This window comes from Henckelia pumila, unplaced genomic scaffold (assembly GCF_033568475.1).
Source record: "Henckelia pumila isolate YLH828 unplaced genomic scaffold, ASM3356847v2 CTG_461:::fragment_3, whole genome shotgun sequence".
NCBI classification, from domain to species: Eukaryota; Viridiplantae; Streptophyta; class Magnoliopsida; order Lamiales; family Gesneriaceae; genus Henckelia; species Henckelia pumila.
In genome coordinates this window covers 3812285-3830073 of record NW_027331831.1, presented here as the reverse complement: position 1 = coordinate 3830073, position 17789 = coordinate 3812285, and the positions used below count along the sequence as shown (strand labels likewise).

The following is a 17789-nucleotide window of genomic DNA, read 5'->3' as shown; positions in this document are numbered from 1 at the left end:
CTTGTATGGTTGTATATTTAAAATAAGGGAGTTTTTGAAAAAATGATAGTTTTTTTATTTTTTAAAATTAAATTTAAATTTGAAATACGTTTTTCTTTTTTAAAAAAATTTATAATGCGAGGAAAAGATTGTGTGGGGTCGAAAGTCAAGTATGTATATAAACGCGTGTGTTTGTATTTTTGACCAGAAACGACCACCGTGTGCAGAGGGCAAAAGCGGCGGCGGGGAGGTTTTCTAAGGCAGCGGAGAGAGTTTGGATAAAAAATTTCTCGGCGTATATATTGTAGATAAACACAGCACTGTACTCGCGGGAGGACGATGAAGTGGAGGGATTCTCGGGTATTTACCTTTCCCAATTGCAACAGAATTTATCAGCTCCGCCGTTTCCGCTTCGCTACTTTCCTCCGCAAAGTACAACCCGCCCAAGCGCGAGTGTCTTCCGGAGGTGCTGGCAATGGCAGCAGCTCGCAAGGTTCAACTGAATTTCATGTTTATACTGTTGCTCGATTAATTTCTTATCTCACGAAGTTTAAATGTAATGGTGAACGGTTGGTAGGAAATATTAAAGCTTGTCCTGTTATCTGAAACTGTTTTTGATTTAGTTTTTCTTGTATGTAATGTATTTATTTGGTTACTGATGCAGCGAAGCGGTTGTGATAGTGATAGGGGAAGAAATATTGTTTGAACAACAAAGAAAGTTGATTTTGTAATAGATGAAGACAATTAGTTACTGGACTCTTAGGTGGAAACTTCTCTACTTGAGAAGCTAAATAACCAACCGATGTAATTGTTTCCAGAGTTGGTGGTATCATATTCATTTCCAATTCCCAGGCTCTAGTTACTTCAAACACAAGTCTCGGAAGCAATAATAGCCTTTATGACACTACAATTGAAACTTAGTGTATGAGATATTGTGCAATGTAAAAGGTTTGAATTGCATTTTACCGTCAGTTATATCCTATAACTTGTATCAGAGTTGAGACCACATATTCAATTAACATAGTTGCAATTAGTTATTGGGTTGCAAACAACAATGTCTTTGCTTTATAGTAATAAAAACATGGTGCTTGAAATGTTGAATGGTTTTAAAAGATACCCAACTTATGTGAAACCCAAAGTTTGGTGTTCATATTCTCTTATTAAAAAATGTCAAGTATATATTGCAACACTTGAGAAAATCGAATACAACTACCTCTTCTGTGTTATCCTATGTAAGTGCATATCATTCTCAATACTCTTTGTTTTGTTATTTAGAACTTGATTGTGCACAATACTAATAACTCATTGATTACTCAGTGATTAAATTATGTGCAGGAAATTTTTTGTTGGTGCCTGGTGCAACCGTCGCAACTATAGTTATGCTTGGTGCTCTTCATGCTCGTCGGCTTTATCATGATAAAATGGTAATTTTGTTTATAAAAATGTAAACCTTAAAATTTTTCTGCCCCCACATTTAAGTATCCAGTCATGGTTATGAAATGTTGGAATAATGTTCTACGAGGATGACATAGTTAACAAAATAAATATAGAAGTGATGATTTGCTATTTGGTATGAGTGGGAGCAGATGAAAAAAATGATTAAGCAGAGTAGGGTAGGGCGCTCTTTGGTTCTGAATTATTTGTTGGTGTTTTTTTCCTGTTTAATGCATCCCTTTTAGTTTCCTGTAGGTGAAAATCTTGTCATTTCTTGTTTTCACCTAGAGGAAACTAAAAGGGATGCAAGCTGGTTTTAGAATTATCAAAATAATGAATAAGATTCTGCTGTGTTAGTGACGAAGCATGTTCAAAAAAGGTGACAAAACGATAAATCAACAGGGCCCTTTTTTTCCCCCTACCACTATCTTCTATGTTTTATAAATCTTCTAGTATCATGGCAAATTAGTCTCTTTTTAAATTGCCATGGGTCTTTTTCTCTAGAATGACATTTTGTACATTGATCATAGAAATTTATTTATCTTCGCGGTCCTATTTTTTGGAAGCACCTCGATTGTTAATTTTTGTTGTATATTTTAAAAGAAATGATATGTTTTCTTCAACTGTTGCTCTTTAGTATTTTGGAGACAACATTTTTCATCTTTCCTTCAACATATTGACTATTGCTACAATAGCTTTGATATTTTGACCTAATCATATTATTTTATCCATCATTCTGAAAAACTGTTAATTCAATGAGTTGTGATTAATGTATAATGTATTTTCCCTAATACTGGAGGAATAGATTGAAGAGGCAAGGGAAAAAGGAGTTGAATTGGAGTTTCACCCTGATGCTAAGGTAAATTTTATGCTTAGTTCAAGTTTCGATATTATTGGATGTAATTATTCTTTATCACATGTCACTCTTGTTGTTGATAGGCTAGATTCTTGAGATTGCTACCTCTGCGCTCTATTTCAAGATTTTGGGGATCCTTGACTAGCATGGTGAGTTTCTTGACATTTTGATTCTCGATTATGTTATGACTTAATAATAACATGCTAAAGAATCTTGACTAGGAACTTCCCATCTGGATGCGACCATATGTATATAAAGCATGGGCTCGTGCATTTCACTCTAGTATGATTTCTCATTTTTTAGTTATCGACATTCTATGGAATTTTGAACTATGGGTTATTTTCTCGATAAGCCTTTGTAGTGGTATGCTGAGATCTTGTGTTTGTAATTCAGATTTGGAAGAGGTTCAGCTACCTTTGGAGGAGTATGCTTCTCTGAAGGATTTTTTTGTTCGCATGTTGAAAGAGGGCTCGAGGCCCATTGATTCGGATCCATATTGTCTGGTAACTGGTAACGAGGCTCATTTATATTCTTTCTTTCTATTTCCCCTCGGCAATTTCTAAATTTCTTTTTCGCTGTATATTGTTATTTTGTAGGCTAGTCCTGTTGATGGCACTGTCATGAGATTCGGTCAGTTAACAGGACCAGGAGCAATGATTGAGCAAGTAAAAGGATTTTCTTATTCCGCTTCTTCACTTATTGGTACGAACTCGCTTCTTCCAATGCTTCCCGCGGAGGATATTGATCAAGAAAATGCCGAGGAGTGTATAGAGAGAGTTGAGAAGCGGAAGTCATGGTGGAGAGTTTCCTTGGCTTCTCCTAAAGTTAGAAATACATCATCGATCGTGTAAGAAATAATCTCCTTCCTGTAAGGAAAAAATTGTTTACTGCAACACTAGTATCCAAATATGTTAATGATCATATTAACTTCTAGTTAATTTTAATATTTTAGCTAAAACTTCTATGTATCATTGCTGATAAGAGAATCAGAAAACATAGAGAGGAAAGTATTGTTTCTTATCTAATCGATAAAAGACGGGTACAGTAAATAGAAGAAAACGAGTAATCGATGGAATCATTCTAGCCCTAATAATTGTAATTGATTCTATTTAACGATAGATTGCGACTTTACAAAAATATGACTATCCTTAAAAATTAACAGTTATTGACTTGTGCCCGAACACGTCTTCATCTTAAAATTTCTTTGAGAAAGAGTTGAATGTCTAAGTTGCATCATTCGTACCGAGTAAGATTCAAACCACAATGTGACTGCTTATACCATTCTCACAACATTGACAAATCTGATGCAAGTCGATGATTAAGCGGTGCCACTCAATCAGCTTATTATACTCCTTATAGTAATACTAGAGTCCTCATAATGCTCAATGATGATTTTAATTTTTAACTATCATTTCATTGCTACTGGAACAAGAAATCCGGACATGGATTGTCAACTCATTAGTAATAAGAAAGTGGTGATTTATATACTGGCTTGACCTTCCTTGGTGTACCTCTGTTTTAATCAATAGCAGGGTTGATCTTGATTTAAACCCATCTGTCTACAATATTCTATTTTATTTTTTTGAAAAAAAGAAAAAGAGATGGTTTAGAAATATAGAATTGTAAAATACTAAAATGTGACTTGAATCTTTTGTGTGTTTTCTTTCAATGCAGACCTATGAAAGGCCTTTTTTACTGCGTGATTTACTTGAATCCTGGAGATTACCACCGGATACACTCTCCAGTTGATTGGAATATTATCGTCCGTCGGCATTTTAAAGGTGATGCCTACTGAGGATTCATTATTCTGCCGATTACTGACATTGATATGTATGAGATTCATGACCTCATTATCTAATTTGGTGCTGACATCCCGTGCTGCGTTGATGCATGGGGATATAAAACTATATGGAAAATACTGAATGCACACTAGCATGCATAAACAGGTAGTCACTGTCAAATAGCATAAAACCAAGATAAAGTTGTCGCAAATGGTAAATAAAAATTATTATTTGGTCTTGTTGATGTGTGTCCTCAGAGAATTGCCTTGCCCATTACAACTGTCTAAACTATCCTGGAAAGTTATCTTTGAAATTCTGAACTTTTAGAGGTTTCAGTCTTATTTATTCCAAAGGATGTTATTGGGGGTTGAACATGCAGCTGATCTAATGATGCTGGATTTAGAGAAGAATTTTTTAGTGTCTTAAGAGAGTTTAAATAGGGGCGACTTATTGCTTTGATTGGAAGTAGTTGTAGTTGAAATAACAAATCTAGAATTTGTATGTTGCTTTTGTATCATTTACACCTTCTTCATCACATTAACTATGTTAAAGCTTAAACTTTCTTGAGCTCTTAACCCTTTTCCATGTAGGTAATCTTTTTCCAGTAAATGAGCGTGCTGCAAGAACTATCAGAAATCTTTATGTAGAAAATGAAAGGGTAATTCTGATACATACTGACCTTGCTTCTTCTCCTATATTTTATTTTTTAATATTGAGGCCAGCTGGGCATGGCACCAAGTTAATCACAATTGCGCCACATGATATTCTTGCAGAAAGCATTTCTGATGACTAAGCCATGTTTCTTTTATCTAGATCATGACCTATGTGTTGAACATTAAAGGGGATTCTTATTTCCCAACAATTCCATTCATTTGTTAAAAGTGCCATAAGTAATATCTCAAGGTTTCAAGATCTTTAGTCTCAAATTTTGTCATAATGAAAGGACAATTTAATATCTTAATCACGTCAATTCGACTTTATTATCGAAGAAACCCTGCCTCAAAAGCAGCTTGATAAGTATATCTAGCATAGATGCAACACAATTAGTAGGTAATAAGTTGTCATTCTAGTTCACGGTGAGTATATCTTTGATATCTTTCTACCATTTGAACCAATTTATTTTCTTTTTTGTTCGCAACAAAGTGTTGAAGCTATACTGAATAATAATCAAATTACCAGGTGGTGCTTGAAGGTCAGTGGCGAGAAGGTTACATGGCCATGGCAGCAGTTGGCGCGACCAACATTGGTTCCATTGAGGTTGACATCCATAGAAGATCTCAACTGTTTCTTTTCTTTACGTTCAGTGTGGCCGTTGAACATGGTTTATACCGGTTCATTAACAGAATGACATGAAACTTTTGGAATTGATATCCTTACTGAATTATAATGGTTGCAGTATCAAATATCTATAAAGTAATTACTTTTTACTTTTATTGGCAGTTGAAAGAGTTATTTAAAATCTTTTTGATACAAAAAATTATATTCAGCAGCTTTCTTTGTTGTCATAAAGAATCTAGAAAATGTGAGCAAGTTTCCTCTCACGATCAATTGTTTTTACGGCAAGTGTTTTGACTGTGGAATTAAATGCTGGAATGTTATGGAAAACAGCAATTGTGTTGATAAAGAATAAAAGCATGTTCTACTCTCAGTCCGAATGAATTGGTGAGAATGAATAAGGTCTCTCTGGACTTCATCATTTTATTGGGCCGATAATTTTTTATTTGGTTTGCTACTCTACCTTTACTCTTTTCCTGGGATTCACATGCTACAATCTTGTCTTTATATATTTAATCTGATTACAGCTTTTTATTGAACCAAGACTGCGGACAAATCATCCTCACAAGAAGCTGCTACATTCAGAGCCCCCAGACGAACGGTTGTACGAACCTGAAGGAATGGGACTGACCCTTAAGAAGGGAGATGAGGTATAAAAGGATATGCACCATCTATATCTATCGTGAAAATATTATGATCAAATGGGCAGAGCTACGCTGCTAATTAGTTTTTATAAAATCAGTTATAGCAATTTATACAATATGGAAATGATAAATGAATGCATACCTTAACTTGGGAAGCCCGACAGCATTTGAGTCTTTTGAGGTCAACCAAAACACTGACTTGTCCAAAACCTAGCTCGAGTCAAGCTTTTTTTTTTTTGTGTCTCTCAATTTGCTTGCACCACTACTTCAAGTCAGGTGTGAGATAGCAAATGGAGTATAACTGACCGGAAAAAAAAATTGGAGCTCAAGCTTATACTCAAAATGAAGAAGCTTGAGTTTGAGTTCAATATCGGGATTTTGAGTTTAGCTTGAGATCTTGACCCACTAATTTTGCTTCATGGACGCGTTCGTGAGTTCAAGGTTCATGAGCTTATTCATAGTTTTGTTTATATTATTGGCAATAATATGTAATAAGAATAGTTTTTTTACATATAATAATGAATTATATTAAATTTATAATACAATATATGTTAGGAAAATTATAAAAAGCTTTTTGAAAACTAATCATAAACTCATGAGCCAGCCCACGAACTTTTGCACAAGTAATATTGAGCTCAAGCTGGCTATACTTGACTTATAGCTTGGAAGAGAACACAGATGTGGTGTGGTATGGACGACTTTTCAGTTTGTAGTGATGCCGCATCTCATGGCTGATGAATCTATTTATCCTTACTTTAAGGCCCCGTTTGGTATAAAGATGTGATAACTCATAGATTAGAATGTTGATTGATAAGTGATTGATAAGGATAAATAAATATGTATTTGATAGCTTTTTTTTATGTTTGATATGATTTTTAAAAGTGAGATAAGTTAGTATAAATAGTTTAGGTTGACCAAAATGCCCTTCTCTCAATTATTATTATTAAAAACAAAGTTATTCAAAAGAGTTGTGTTTTTTTATTATTTATAGTGAAGGGGTATTTTTGTAAATTATTTTTGTAATCAATGTGGATAAATATAATCCAACCTAGATTGTGTTGATGGGTTGTCAATGAGCTAGTCCAACTTTTATCAATCCATATCATAGTCCAACTACAAAAATCAATTCAAACATGGGCTTCTTTAACAATCCAAGCTTAATCAAGCTTACCAAACTGGGAAGCTGATTAATAACTGCAGTTTTCTCAACATAATTTTCAGCTTGCTGCTTTCAACATGGGATCAACTGTTGTGCTAGTTTTTCAAGCACCAAATTCACAATATTCTACAAACAGAGATGGGTCATCAGATTTCAAGTTTTGCATCAAGAGGGGCGACAGGATCCGCATGGGTGAAGCACTGGGAAGGTGGCATGATGGTAAATACCAGTTTCCCTTTTCAAAATTGCATTTTTAATGTTGACCGATTTATTTTTCAACAGTGAATTGCCTCTTCTCTTTTTTCTTTCTTTTGGATAGGAAACGATATTATATCAAATTATAAACAGTTAACAATTACAAAAGGCGGACAAGAGGCAGTGAATTGCCTCTTCAGTCTTCACATTGTCAAAGCTCTAGCTTCCGGCATTTTTTATAACTGATTTTGTTTGCATTGAGCTGATTCTTATTTGCTCTATTAAAGCTTTACTTGGATTCAATTATTTTGCTATGCACTCAAAATCCAACGTTTTATTCATCACTTGTAACTAAGACACCCCCATATTTGTATCTATGCTGATAGTTTTTGGGTTAGGAGCAAATAATTTGAAATGCGCGACGGTTTTCAATTCCGTACTCAATCAAGTGTTTTTTATGTAAATGAGTGGTTTGGAGATTATTTGGCTCAGCTTATTCAACTTTCTCATATATTGTGAAACGACCTGAAATTTAAATTCATGAGCAAAGTTTTCAAAAATCACAAAGATGTTACTAAGTATTATATGTCCAACTCTGTTTATTTCTACAAAATCCTATTTTTTGTGTTTTATTTCAAATATTATGTTTGTGGCTACTTTGATGGTTTGTGCTTGCTAATCTTTGTCGTGAAACATGCGTTGAGTGTTTCAGAAAGACAGTCGAGGAATCAAAACTAGTCTGGTTATCAGGAAGTAAGGAAATGGGGCCAGAAATCGGTGCAAACTTCGACAAATTTCATGTTCCCGGTGTGTATTTAGACAATTATTTTTTATGTTACATTTGAGACGTAATATCTATTTTCCTTTCGGATATGAATCTCAGCCTAGATCTTGAATGAAAGGGTTCAGTTTTCAGTAAAATTAATCTTGTTTTGCCCATTTATTCTGCTCAGTTTAGAAAAGTTATGTTCTACCTAAGTTATTACATTTTAGGTTTCGCTTTGATGAACGGATTTGAAGTTATGAATTTCATGTCCATTTGATTGTTGGGATGAATTTATGTTGGGTGGATTCTTGCTATCTATACATATGCAATTATGATGGATTTGAAATATATCCAAGATGGTTGTTATTTCAAATCCATTATTTAAATCTTTTGCCAAATCAAATTCATCACTCGAAATCAAATTTTTTCATCCCAATGCAACTTTAGTAAAATGGGGACGGAGAAGCTATATGGACCAACTAGATTAGTTAACCATATCATGATGTCAAAAATGGTAAGTTAGATCCTACCTATACAGGCACTGTCTTGACGTAGATCTAACGGTGTATATTTACCAATAAATATGAGGTTAATTATTTTTTAGTGGACTCCACATGTATTGATAAATGAGGACCCTTAGATCTATCATGGGGGTAATGCCTATAAAGGTAGGTTGAAATGAACCGTCAAAAAGTTCCATTCTCGATTTCTTAGAAGTTTCCTAAAATATTGAATGCTGCCTGGTGACATTAAAGCTTTATTTGCTCTTGTTATTTTTAAACACAATGCACAATCGAAGTAGTACAATCTTCACCGATGTAACGACAAAATAGGTAAATTGCATTTGCTCCCTGTCTTGCGTGGAATTGGCAAAAAAAAACATTTTTTTTGAAAAATCAATGTAATAGTCCCATAATCGACTGAAAAATCCCTTGGAAGAATGATCAATAAAATCACAGATTTGTAAAATATACATAGTAGTAGTAGTATTAATGTGAAGGATTCAAATGTTATCATTGATCTTCAACATTCTCAAGTAGTTCTCAGCTTCTTGAACACAACTTCTTCCGTGGATAATGCTCCGAATACCGTCCACCCACTTCTGTCTGTGTATCTTGTTCTTGCATTTGAACTCCATCAGACCCTGAGAGGTTTTAACCCCAAAGTACACTTCCATGTTGTCCCTTTCTTTCTTGAATGGCCATCCATCACTCTCATCAATCACTTCGTATAAGATACCTATATATATATATATACATACATATCCAAAATTAGTGCTATATTTCATGCTTTATACAATTCACCATTAGTGCTGCTAGCAAAATGTTGAGAACTCACTTTCTTTCTTCTTGGAGAAGGCTCCACCAACATGTTTACTCTTCAGTCTTATTGTTACCTGCAGCCGCAACATTTGTTTTCGTCAGCTATGCAAAGATGTTGTATGAGTACTATGTTCGTTTCTACACCTATACACTGTTCTACATACCTGGAATTTCTTGTTGATGAATACAGAGACATGTTTCCATCTTAGCCCACCTAAGAAATTCGAATAAACGTCAAGTTAGACTCCTCAAAATGACCATTGCCACTCGTGAGCAGAAATAAAATTGGATGTTTAGGAACTATGACAGCGAGTTATGGCATCCTTGTTTTGTTTGATAATTATCAATAGATTTGAGTTCATGAACTTTAAGATTTCGACGGTTTGTCTTAAACTATATGGCACTCTTAATACAGGCTATTTGATCTTGACTGAGGATATGATATACCTTGTTGGGTTTGTTGTAGTAAGTCACCTTCACAAGGGATATACCCTTCCTGGATTTTTCTGTGAGCATCTACCATGCCCTTGTCGTATGGGCTTATAGTTGCACTCCTCTTTGCTTCCTGGGGTAATCTTGCTTTTAAAGCTGCTTCTCCGCGCAAGGCTATTAATTATGCATGAAACTTTGTAAGAATCACTGTAAAAACAGCTAATTAAAAATCTTATCCCAACTTCTGGGATCCTAAATCCGCATCTGCGTGTGCATATCCATGAAATTAGACCAGGGTGAACGTATCATTCTCAATGTAGCTCTTTATTACATCTAGAAGAATATTTTCGACTTTGAGTACTCTAAATTCAAGTATGAACGTGTAAGAATCACTTGCACCACACAAAATTATCTGAGAAGGATCGATTCATACCAGTTGCTGCGGCAGCTGTGAAAGTTAGCAGGTCACTTGCAGTGCAGGAGCCTACTGATGATTTGACAATGGACTCCACACGCTGGTGATCTACTCCTGATGTTTCAGCCAACTCGATGCAGTATGAGGCCAAGAGCTGTGTGGCCGAGGCCAATGCCATGCTCATTTTCGAGCTCGAACCTTTGGAATTCTCAGTTGCAGTAGCGGCAGCCAGTGCTGCTGCTAGCCCGGCAACAGAGACAACAGAATGCATGTGAGCATTTTCCATGCGCGCCTTGTCTTTCTTTTTCACCATGTTACCACTATTAGCCGACTCCTTGTGCTGAAACAAGAGCCTACCAATTGCCCCCGATCTTGTTTCACCTTTTACAGGTTTCATCACCTTGCCTGACTGCAGGAAATTACTAAATTGTCATGGAAATGAGGTTTCAAGATTACTCTTTTAACTAAACATCTTGAGTATGTGTCTGTGGATCGGGTGTGATCACATAGAGTCAAGATTTGCTAGAGTTTGAAAAAATATTTGGTACTTGAGCTCGATGAAGCACTAGATCAATGTTATTTCAAAAATGAATAAACATTGTGATATATTTAGCTGTGCTGGACAGATAATCGAGCCTAATACTCAAACTCGACCCGACCCATCGTCTAGCTCAAGCTGAGCTTGAACCATGCAACTCGAGCCAGCAAGAGACATACATGATTGAGGTTCATTAATGGATTTTGCTCAACTTACAAACTGTTTCGCTGTGGCTATCTCCGGAATCGCACCTAAACTGCTGTCAAACGCCGGCGGCATCTGCTTTTTCGCAAACGCCTTGGATATTTCATTTGCAGAAAGACTCCAAGACCTGGACAAGAACTCCATTGGCTCATTGGGAGTTTCTGGCTCAGTGATCACAGGTAAACTGGACTTTCCTTTGACTTCATCATCCTCATGATCTGCATATTGAAGCCATTCCGAAACATTCCTTTTCCATACTGGAATTTGAGCGCTGCCCATTTGATAATTCCGTGTAATTTTTGGTTTTTCAACAACACTTAGCGGGTGTTGCCAACTTTTGAGTCACACCCCATGTATTTTATAAGGCAGACAAATACCGAAACGAGCCAAGATTTCCATGCAACGGAGCCGACATTAAAGGCCTAAATTATGCACTATACATTTTCAAGGGATGAACATAAAATACATTAAAAAAAATGATCTTGGTGGGTGGAGGAGACAAGAGGAACAGGTTGCTCAAAAACAGTGCAAGAATACGGTCTCGTGCTTTGAAGCGCAAAAAAGGGGACATTGTTGTAATGTTTGAAGAGCCAACTACGTTACAACTACACCTATTTCTTTATGCAAAGGATTCCTTGCTAGTCAAACATTCGTTGAATCGTTCACCAAAACCCAACCATCCCCCCAAATTTAAGATAAATATAAATAAAACTTATTGATAAATATATATATATATATATATATATATATAAGATTTTGAATTCAAGACTCGACATGTGGGTCCTTTGGACAGTTGAGCTAATGCTAGCATAATGGTAGTACATCATGCTTCGCCTAATTGTCTGATTTTAATTTGGCTACCAAGAGTATATATATTTTTATGGATCTCACGTATCCAAATCGATTTTAAACTATTGGATTCGGCATTAGAATACATCCTTTATGTGTTAGGATGAAATGAACCATTTTGGACTCGTTTATCTGTTTATTTCCCCCTTCCTAATGATGCTTCTCGTTTCTGTGTGTGGAAATAGTTTTTTGCTCTTGATAAATAATAAATAAATAAACATGGATGCATGTTTTACTAAAATAGAGTTGCTAACTGGATGTATTTGGCCTTTATTGAAACCACAGTGATTCTCTTCTGCGTATTTCTCACATCGAAACATATACTTTTTTATTGCTCTACGAGTACTGCATTTTTTATTTTTTTTATTTTTGTTCATTAGCTTTCGACTTCGAATCGCTTTTAATTTGTGCTCGTCTTGGTACATGCTCATGAGTTCATCTTCAAATAAGTATTTTAATTTCAAGATTGGAGCGGTAACGATTGTAACAAACTATCCTGAGAAAGTAACGTAGAATATTTTACATTTTGAAAAGTACCAACAAATGTACCTAACCTTTTTTAAACAAATTTAAATGTGTCTCTTTATTCAGCAATAAAACCCTCTCCACATAAAACAGTCTATAAAACATGGTGTTTAACCTTTTGAACTAAGTACTATTTTATAAAGTGTTTTAAAACCTATTTTAATAATAAATATGCATAATTAAACCATCCTTCTAATGTTATGTACCTAATTTTCTTCATGGACGTCAAATATAAAAATATATATATAAAAATAAATAAATAAACGCATCTACAATGTTTACTAAAAAAAATTATGCTTAAAAAACACTTTTTTAAAAATAATTTTCACAAAAACTTTTTATAAGAATTGTCCAAACATATATTTTAAGTTCACTTATAAACACAGAGAATGTTTTAAAAAACATGTACATACATAAAGTAAAAAACTTTATAAACCAAAATTTAAAAGCAGAAATTATTATATGAATTAAAACTTCAGCTTCTATTGAGAAAAATAAAAAGACAACCTCCGGAGTCGCACGCAGAAACACCACGAAACGAAGGAAAATAATAAGCTAAATCGCAGCCAACGACTCTCGTTTTCTTCTTTGAATCGAAGAATGTTGATATGAAAACAGTCACAGGCCAAAAGGAAGAGACATTTCCACGATGAACTCTCGCGCAATTAAATTAGAAGCAACAGGTGACAGTTTAACATCAGCAAAGAGTAGCTCAAGTCTTCCGGAGCTGAGAACATGATAGGCATACTTACCTATAATGTGGGCTCCCTACGCAATACTTGTAGCGAAGATCCTGAAAATTTTTAAGCGATAATTTAGACTACAATGTATTGAAGTAGAGTGGAATATAAATCACATTTACAAATTGTCTCCCACTCCAAAGACTGGAAAAGCCTTTGTATTAATATACTAATGTGTACAGTACAGTACAGAACTCCTGTATTTCACTAGGGGATACCAGCCTGACTCATATCTGTCACAAAATAATGTTATCAGGTAAATAAATCCTAAATCTTGCTAAAATGGCTGCAAACATTGGTAGAATGACTAGGGATAAGACAACTCACCAACAATTTTAATCAACCAATTTAGTATCGATTATAGGCTTTCCCAAAATCATCGCGCCTGTGACGCTGAACTTCAACATATGTGTCAGGTCTAGAAGAAGGATAACTTTCCATGGCACTTTGGTACCTGCCCCTTGAATCCATTGGTACACTGGGTCCAGCATGATGATGATTGCCACTTGAATTATCAAAATCTTGAAAGCTTGGTTGTTTGTAATCACCATACCCAGAAACTGGAACGCGATGGCGTGCTTGTTGCTGTCTCCTTTGACCTTCAACTTGAAGAAACTCTTCCCACAATTTTGCATGTGAATCCTTGAGCACAGCCACATTTTTTATGTAACTCTCCCTGATTTCCCTAACAGCCTTAAATTGGGGGGGAAAAAACCAAGAAACAATTCAATAAAATAAATATGTTTTGAGCGCCAAAGGGATAGCACATAGAACATGATGGCATTCAGATATTTTCCAAATGCAACTTCGACTGATTCTCATTATTTGAGATCGATGTTTCATTCAACATGTTCTAGTAAACAACAAATTGAATGATTTCAACACAGATGCATAATGATGCATAACAAACCTCACGATGCCTATAAATTTCCTCATCTTCTTCTTTGTCGCGTAGTCTAGCAAGATCCATTGCCTCCCTTTTGTATTGCAATTCTAATTCCTCCAATGTTCTAGGAAAGGAAGAGTGGTCAACATTATGATTCAATTGTAGGTCAGCTTCACCTTTGTCGAGATTCCATCCATCAGTCTTGTAGCCACCTCTGTTCTGACTATGACCATCAAATGAATTATAGGTGTTTCCAATGAAAGACGGCCGTGCAGGTGACTTTGAACGGCTAGCTCGACCTCTACCTCCATCATTACCCGAAGCTTCACCAAAGGAAGACTGTATTAAGCACTTCATTCAAGATCTCTAACAATGTTGGCAGCTTTATCATGAGACACTATCTTAAATTCTCTTAGTGAATCCTCTGAAGCAAAATGAGACTTGATTGCTTTCAATTAAAAAAAATCATTTGGAGAGTCCGTCCTTTCATTTCAGAACCACCACGAATGTTATTCAGAATCGAACAGAAGGCTTGAGCGTAAAACTTACCTCTTGCTGCAAAAAAATGGATGAGCAACTAGAAGTATTAATGGAAAAGGTAGACTAGAAAAATGGGTAACATATAAATCCTTTGCTAAATTAACTGTAAGGATACTATTGGTTGAGAAGCTCAGATGAAAGAACAGACCTAAAGAACTAAGGCCGATATATTGCTATTCAAAAGCTCTGGCAGATTAAATTCTAATTTTACCTTGGGGAGAGCCACTAGACAATTTCAGCAAATCGTCACGAACACGGTCTTCCACAAATTTCTCCGTTCTTCCATACTTGTGTGGGTTATGTGCTGAATTATGAGGGCTAGGATGAGACCTTTGGGAATCAGTTCTTCCTAATCGAGAGGTGGCAGGACTTCTGCGTTCAGGTGACCTGGACCAGGAAATAGGAGAACCAGAAGAAACTTTGTGCTCAGCCTCTTCTGGGAATTTATGGATACCCTTGTGTTCTCCCTCTTCTTTAATTTTATGAACCGCGTCAACACCTTTTTTCAAGATTAGCCTATCCTTGCCGCTAACAATGATAAATTTTTCTTCTATTTTGATTTTACAACCAACATCCTTCTCAATTTTATTCACCACCTTTTCAGAGAATAATGCTTTGACATGAGGATCTCTCGCAGGAACCCTTTCAAAGAAATCTTGAGACTTGCGACTAGCTCCGAGAGTAGATGGGCAGCCCTAAAAACAGCATAATTTACCAAACATCATAAATCACAAAACAATGCAATCTCTCCCCAAAAGCATACAACTGTCATGGGTTCCTAAGCAAACATAGCGAAATAAGGTGGGATGCACAAAGAGAAAGCTAAATTAGATCAAGAAAATGCCACACCCCTACACCATTATGTTTTAATATATATATATACATTTGAACACCAGATGTTGTTGACCTTGACTCTTTAATAATTGAAAAACAAAATCAGGCACCATCGCCAAGCTTCTTCAGTCCAAAAAAATATCACCTAAGAGAGCCTCCTGTACAGTAATATCAAATGCTATTGACTATGGTATCTTATGGGAGTGGAGAAAAGGGGGGCAACATAGGTATGTAAAAAAAAATTAAAAAAAAAAAGAGGAAAGGGGTAAAAAGAACCTGAGTGAAGTGGCCTGATTCACCACATATTTTACAGATCATTTCTTCCTCTTTCCTTTTCTTCCAGTTCTTTTCAGTAGCTTTAGATTTAGCCTCCCAAACCTTTGCTTCTCGGCTAGTAAAATCTGTTGGGACGGCATTTGGGTCACGGGCTACCTCGTCTTCATCTGAACCCACATGAGATCGTTTGTTTGTTGTCATATTGTCTGGTGCGTTGTTTGCATTAGATCCGAGAGGACCAGTATATGCTTTGTATATTTCACTAAAGTCGTCGTCAACATCTGCGTCTTCTCTACTGGTCATCTCAGGTTGGTGAAATAACTGCTTCAACCAAAAGAAAACGTATAATATGTAATCAGGTGAGCTATTGCCAATTGGCATACACAAAAATTATGTAGCATCCCCAACACAAGAAATCCAGACTGAATAACTTATAACTACATCAATTTCACAACATGACAACAACTGTCCCAACTACACATGCAGATGAACCTCCAGGGAAATATTAAAAATAAATAAATCAACATATCTTATTTCCAACAGATTGATAAGATTTAGTTAAGAAAAGGACACCATTGTGAACAACCAAAAGTTACAGCACTTGGAAGCTTGAACAAGTTTTGATCTTCTGAATTCCAGTTTGCAACCACAGAACTTGGAAACTACAACAGGGGATAATTATGTTCTACTCCAGTTCAAAATTACAAAGGCCTCAGCCTCTGAGTCTGGGAGAAAAATTACACAAAGTAAAAAGGATGCATAAGCCCTGGATACAAGTAAAACTACTAATTGCAATAACAAAATGATTTATAACCATAACCAATTTTTTGTGCATTGTGTTTGTGGCTTTGTGCAGTTTAAAACTGACAATAAGACATTGGACTATCACCATTTGCAGGATATTCAATCCCCACAGCTATAATTTGGGGCGCTGGATCAAAATTTATTCTCCGGTACAGCAATTTCATCATAGCAAACGAGCAGGATAAAAATAGAGTTAGCTTGAGATGGCTTTCATATGTGTACTCCATCGTGAAACCCAGCTCGGAAACCATGATGAAAGAATAAATGCAAGAACAAAACATCGAATTCGCAAAATAAAAAAGTTAAACTGGTCGCCCCATAAATGTAAATATGGTGATGGTTTGCTGGATGAGAATGAGGAGCAGAAATTTGAGCACCATCCTTGCACATAGGATTAATTAACGAACTAAACTTTCAAATGCTTGTTTAGGATTTGAACAGAAACAATCAGAAAAGTGTCATTCCAATGAATAACTACGCGATACGAATAATAGAAAGAAGAAGGAGAAGGGTTTATACCTGAAGAGCGATAGAGCAGAGAGTGAAGAAGATGACCAGCGGCTAGGGCTTGTTTCCTCTCTCTTTTCTTTAAAGATTTAAACTTTTTTTAGTTTTTATTTATTTAATATTTTTTGTCTTTTAATTTTTTTTTGCCCGTAGAATCTCTTACTATATCATCTCGTACTTAATTTTGCGCGATGGACATCTTACTTGACCCAACTTACTATAAAGTTTACTTTTTGTGCTAAAATTGTGTTTTCTTGCTGGAATAAGCATGAGATAATATCAATCTCGATTCTCGTATTTACTTACTTTTTCATGCCTCGTATTAATTTATAATTTTCATTTATATTTATCTAATTTAAACTTAAAAATTTGATGTTTTATTACAAACAAAAAGTAAGATAAATAATCATTTTAACTGATTTTTTTCCAACCTAGAAATATTACATTAATACCCTTTACTTTCCAAAAAAATTAATATATGCAAACTATTTTTTAAAATATTATAAAAACATGAATAAAAATTCAAATAATTTAAGATGTATTTCAATTTTAATACTGTTACTCCGATAAAATATTTCCACCCGAGCCCGTTTATAATGGGTTTACCTAGCATAGCCCAAGGTGGTAGGGTCCAGTCCAGTCCAAAGCTATGTTGGGTTTTGTCATGACCTGGGCTGGTCATAATGGGCCGAGCTAGTTATGCTTTAATGGGCCATGTGCAATCTTTTTCTAATTCAAGTGGGATTTTTGATATATACGAGATAAGCTTAGATCTTATCAAATATTTATGAGATAGAGATAAGCTTACAAAGGGACCAATGAGTGAGG

General features: G+C 35.4%; 3 protein-coding genes across 7 annotated transcripts; 1 reads left to right on the top strand and 2 right to left on the bottom strand.

Moving 5' to 3' along the window:
• Positions 1 to 209: 209 nt before the first annotated feature.
• Positions 210 to 10903, top strand: LOC140872159 (phosphatidylserine decarboxylase proenzyme 1, mitochondrial). Of its 3 annotated transcripts, none has more exons than XR_012147764.1 (14): positions 210 to 472; positions 1315 to 1403; positions 2219 to 2272; positions 2353 to 2418; positions 2491 to 2551; positions 2663 to 2772; positions 2866 to 3116; positions 3944 to 4050; positions 4641 to 4708; positions 5230 to 5307; positions 5853 to 5975; positions 7191 to 7347; positions 8036 to 8130; positions 10885 to 10903. XR_012147764.1 is itself a non-coding variant. In XM_073274941.1 (13 exons), exons 1-13 carry the CDS (start codon positions 319 to 321, stop codon positions 8059 to 8061), a joined length of 1344 nt encoding a protein of 447 aa, XP_073131042.1. In that variant the 5' UTR covers positions 210 to 318; the 3' UTR covers positions 8062 to 8374. The 3 variants fall into 3 exon arrangements, 1 of the variants encoding a protein (XP_073131042.1); XR_012147763.1 differs by lacking the exon at positions 10885 to 10903 and adding an exon at positions 9878 to 9916; XM_073274941.1 differs by lacking the exon at positions 10885 to 10903 and having other exon boundaries at positions 8036 to 8374.
• LOC140872160 (VAN3-binding protein) lies at positions 8711 to 11563 on the bottom strand. Its single transcript, XM_073274942.1, has 6 exons — positions 11013 to 11563; positions 10277 to 10667; positions 9859 to 10017; positions 9576 to 9625; positions 9428 to 9485; positions 8711 to 9328 (listed from the first exon to the last, which is right to left on the bottom strand). The coding sequence occupies exons 1-6, from the start codon at positions 11277 to 11279 to the stop codon at positions 9093 to 9095; spliced, it is 1161 nt and encodes a 386-aa protein (XP_073131043.1). The 5' UTR covers positions 11280 to 11563; the 3' UTR covers positions 8711 to 9092.
• Positions 11564 to 12744: 1181 nt separating this feature from the next.
• LOC140871667 (uncharacterized) lies at positions 12745 to 17070 on the bottom strand. Of its 3 annotated transcripts, none has more exons than XM_073274282.1 (6): positions 16974 to 17070; positions 15651 to 15971; positions 14752 to 15235; positions 14025 to 14323; positions 13442 to 13807; positions 12745 to 13167 (listed from the first exon to the last, which is right to left on the bottom strand). In XM_073274282.1, the coding sequence occupies exons 2-5, from the start codon at positions 15951 to 15953 to the stop codon at positions 13463 to 13465; spliced, it is 1431 nt and encodes a 476-aa protein (XP_073130383.1). In that variant the 5' UTR covers positions 15954 to 15971; positions 16974 to 17070; the 3' UTR covers positions 12745 to 13167; positions 13442 to 13462. The 3 variants fall into 3 exon arrangements, with proteins under 3 accessions (XP_073130383.1, XP_073130384.1, XP_073130382.1); XM_073274283.1 differs by lacking the exon at positions 12745 to 13167 and adding an exon at positions 13174 to 13347; XM_073274281.1 differs by lacking the exon at positions 12745 to 13167 and having other exon boundaries at positions 13174 to 13807.
• Between the last annotated feature and the right edge of the window lie 719 nt (positions 17071 to 17789).

Excerpts from the sequence above, each read along its gene's own strand:
- LOC140872160 (XM_073274942.1), bottom strand. The coding sequence starts at position 11,279 with ATGGGCAGCGCTCAAATTCCAGTATGGAAAAGGAATGTTTCGGAATGG. Across the intron at positions 10,018-10,276 it reads CACAGCTGCCGCAGCAACTG|CCTTGCGCGGAGAAGCAGCT; the intron begins GTATGAATCGAT and ends CATAATTAATAG. Across the intron at positions 9,626-9,858 it reads ACTACAACAAACCCAACAAG|GTGGGCTAAGATGGAAACAT; the intron begins GTATATCATATC and ends CGAATTTCTTAG.
- LOC140871667 (XM_073274282.1), bottom strand. The coding sequence starts at position 15,953 with ATGACCAGTAGAGAAGACGCAGATGTTGACGACGACTTTAGTGAAATA. Across the intron at positions 14,324-14,751 it reads GTCTAGTGGCTCTCCCCAAG|CTTCGGGTAATGATGGAGGT; the intron begins GTAAAATTAGAA and ends CCTTTGGTGAAG. Across the intron at positions 13,808-14,024 it reads AAATTTATAGGCATCGTGAG|GCTGTTAGGGAAATCAGGGA; the intron begins GTTTGTTATGCA and ends CCCCAATTTAAG.
- LOC140872159 (XM_073274941.1), top strand. The coding sequence starts at position 319 with ATGAAGTGGAGGGATTCTCGGGTATTTACCTTTCCCAATTGCAACAGA. Across the intron at positions 2,419-2,490 it reads GGGGATCCTTGACTAGCATG|GAACTTCCCATCTGGATGCG; the intron begins GTGAGTTTCTTG and ends AATCTTGACTAG. Across the intron at positions 7,348-8,035 it reads ACTGGGAAGGTGGCATGATG|AAAGACAGTCGAGGAATCAA; the intron begins GTAAATACCAGT and ends TGAGTGTTTCAG.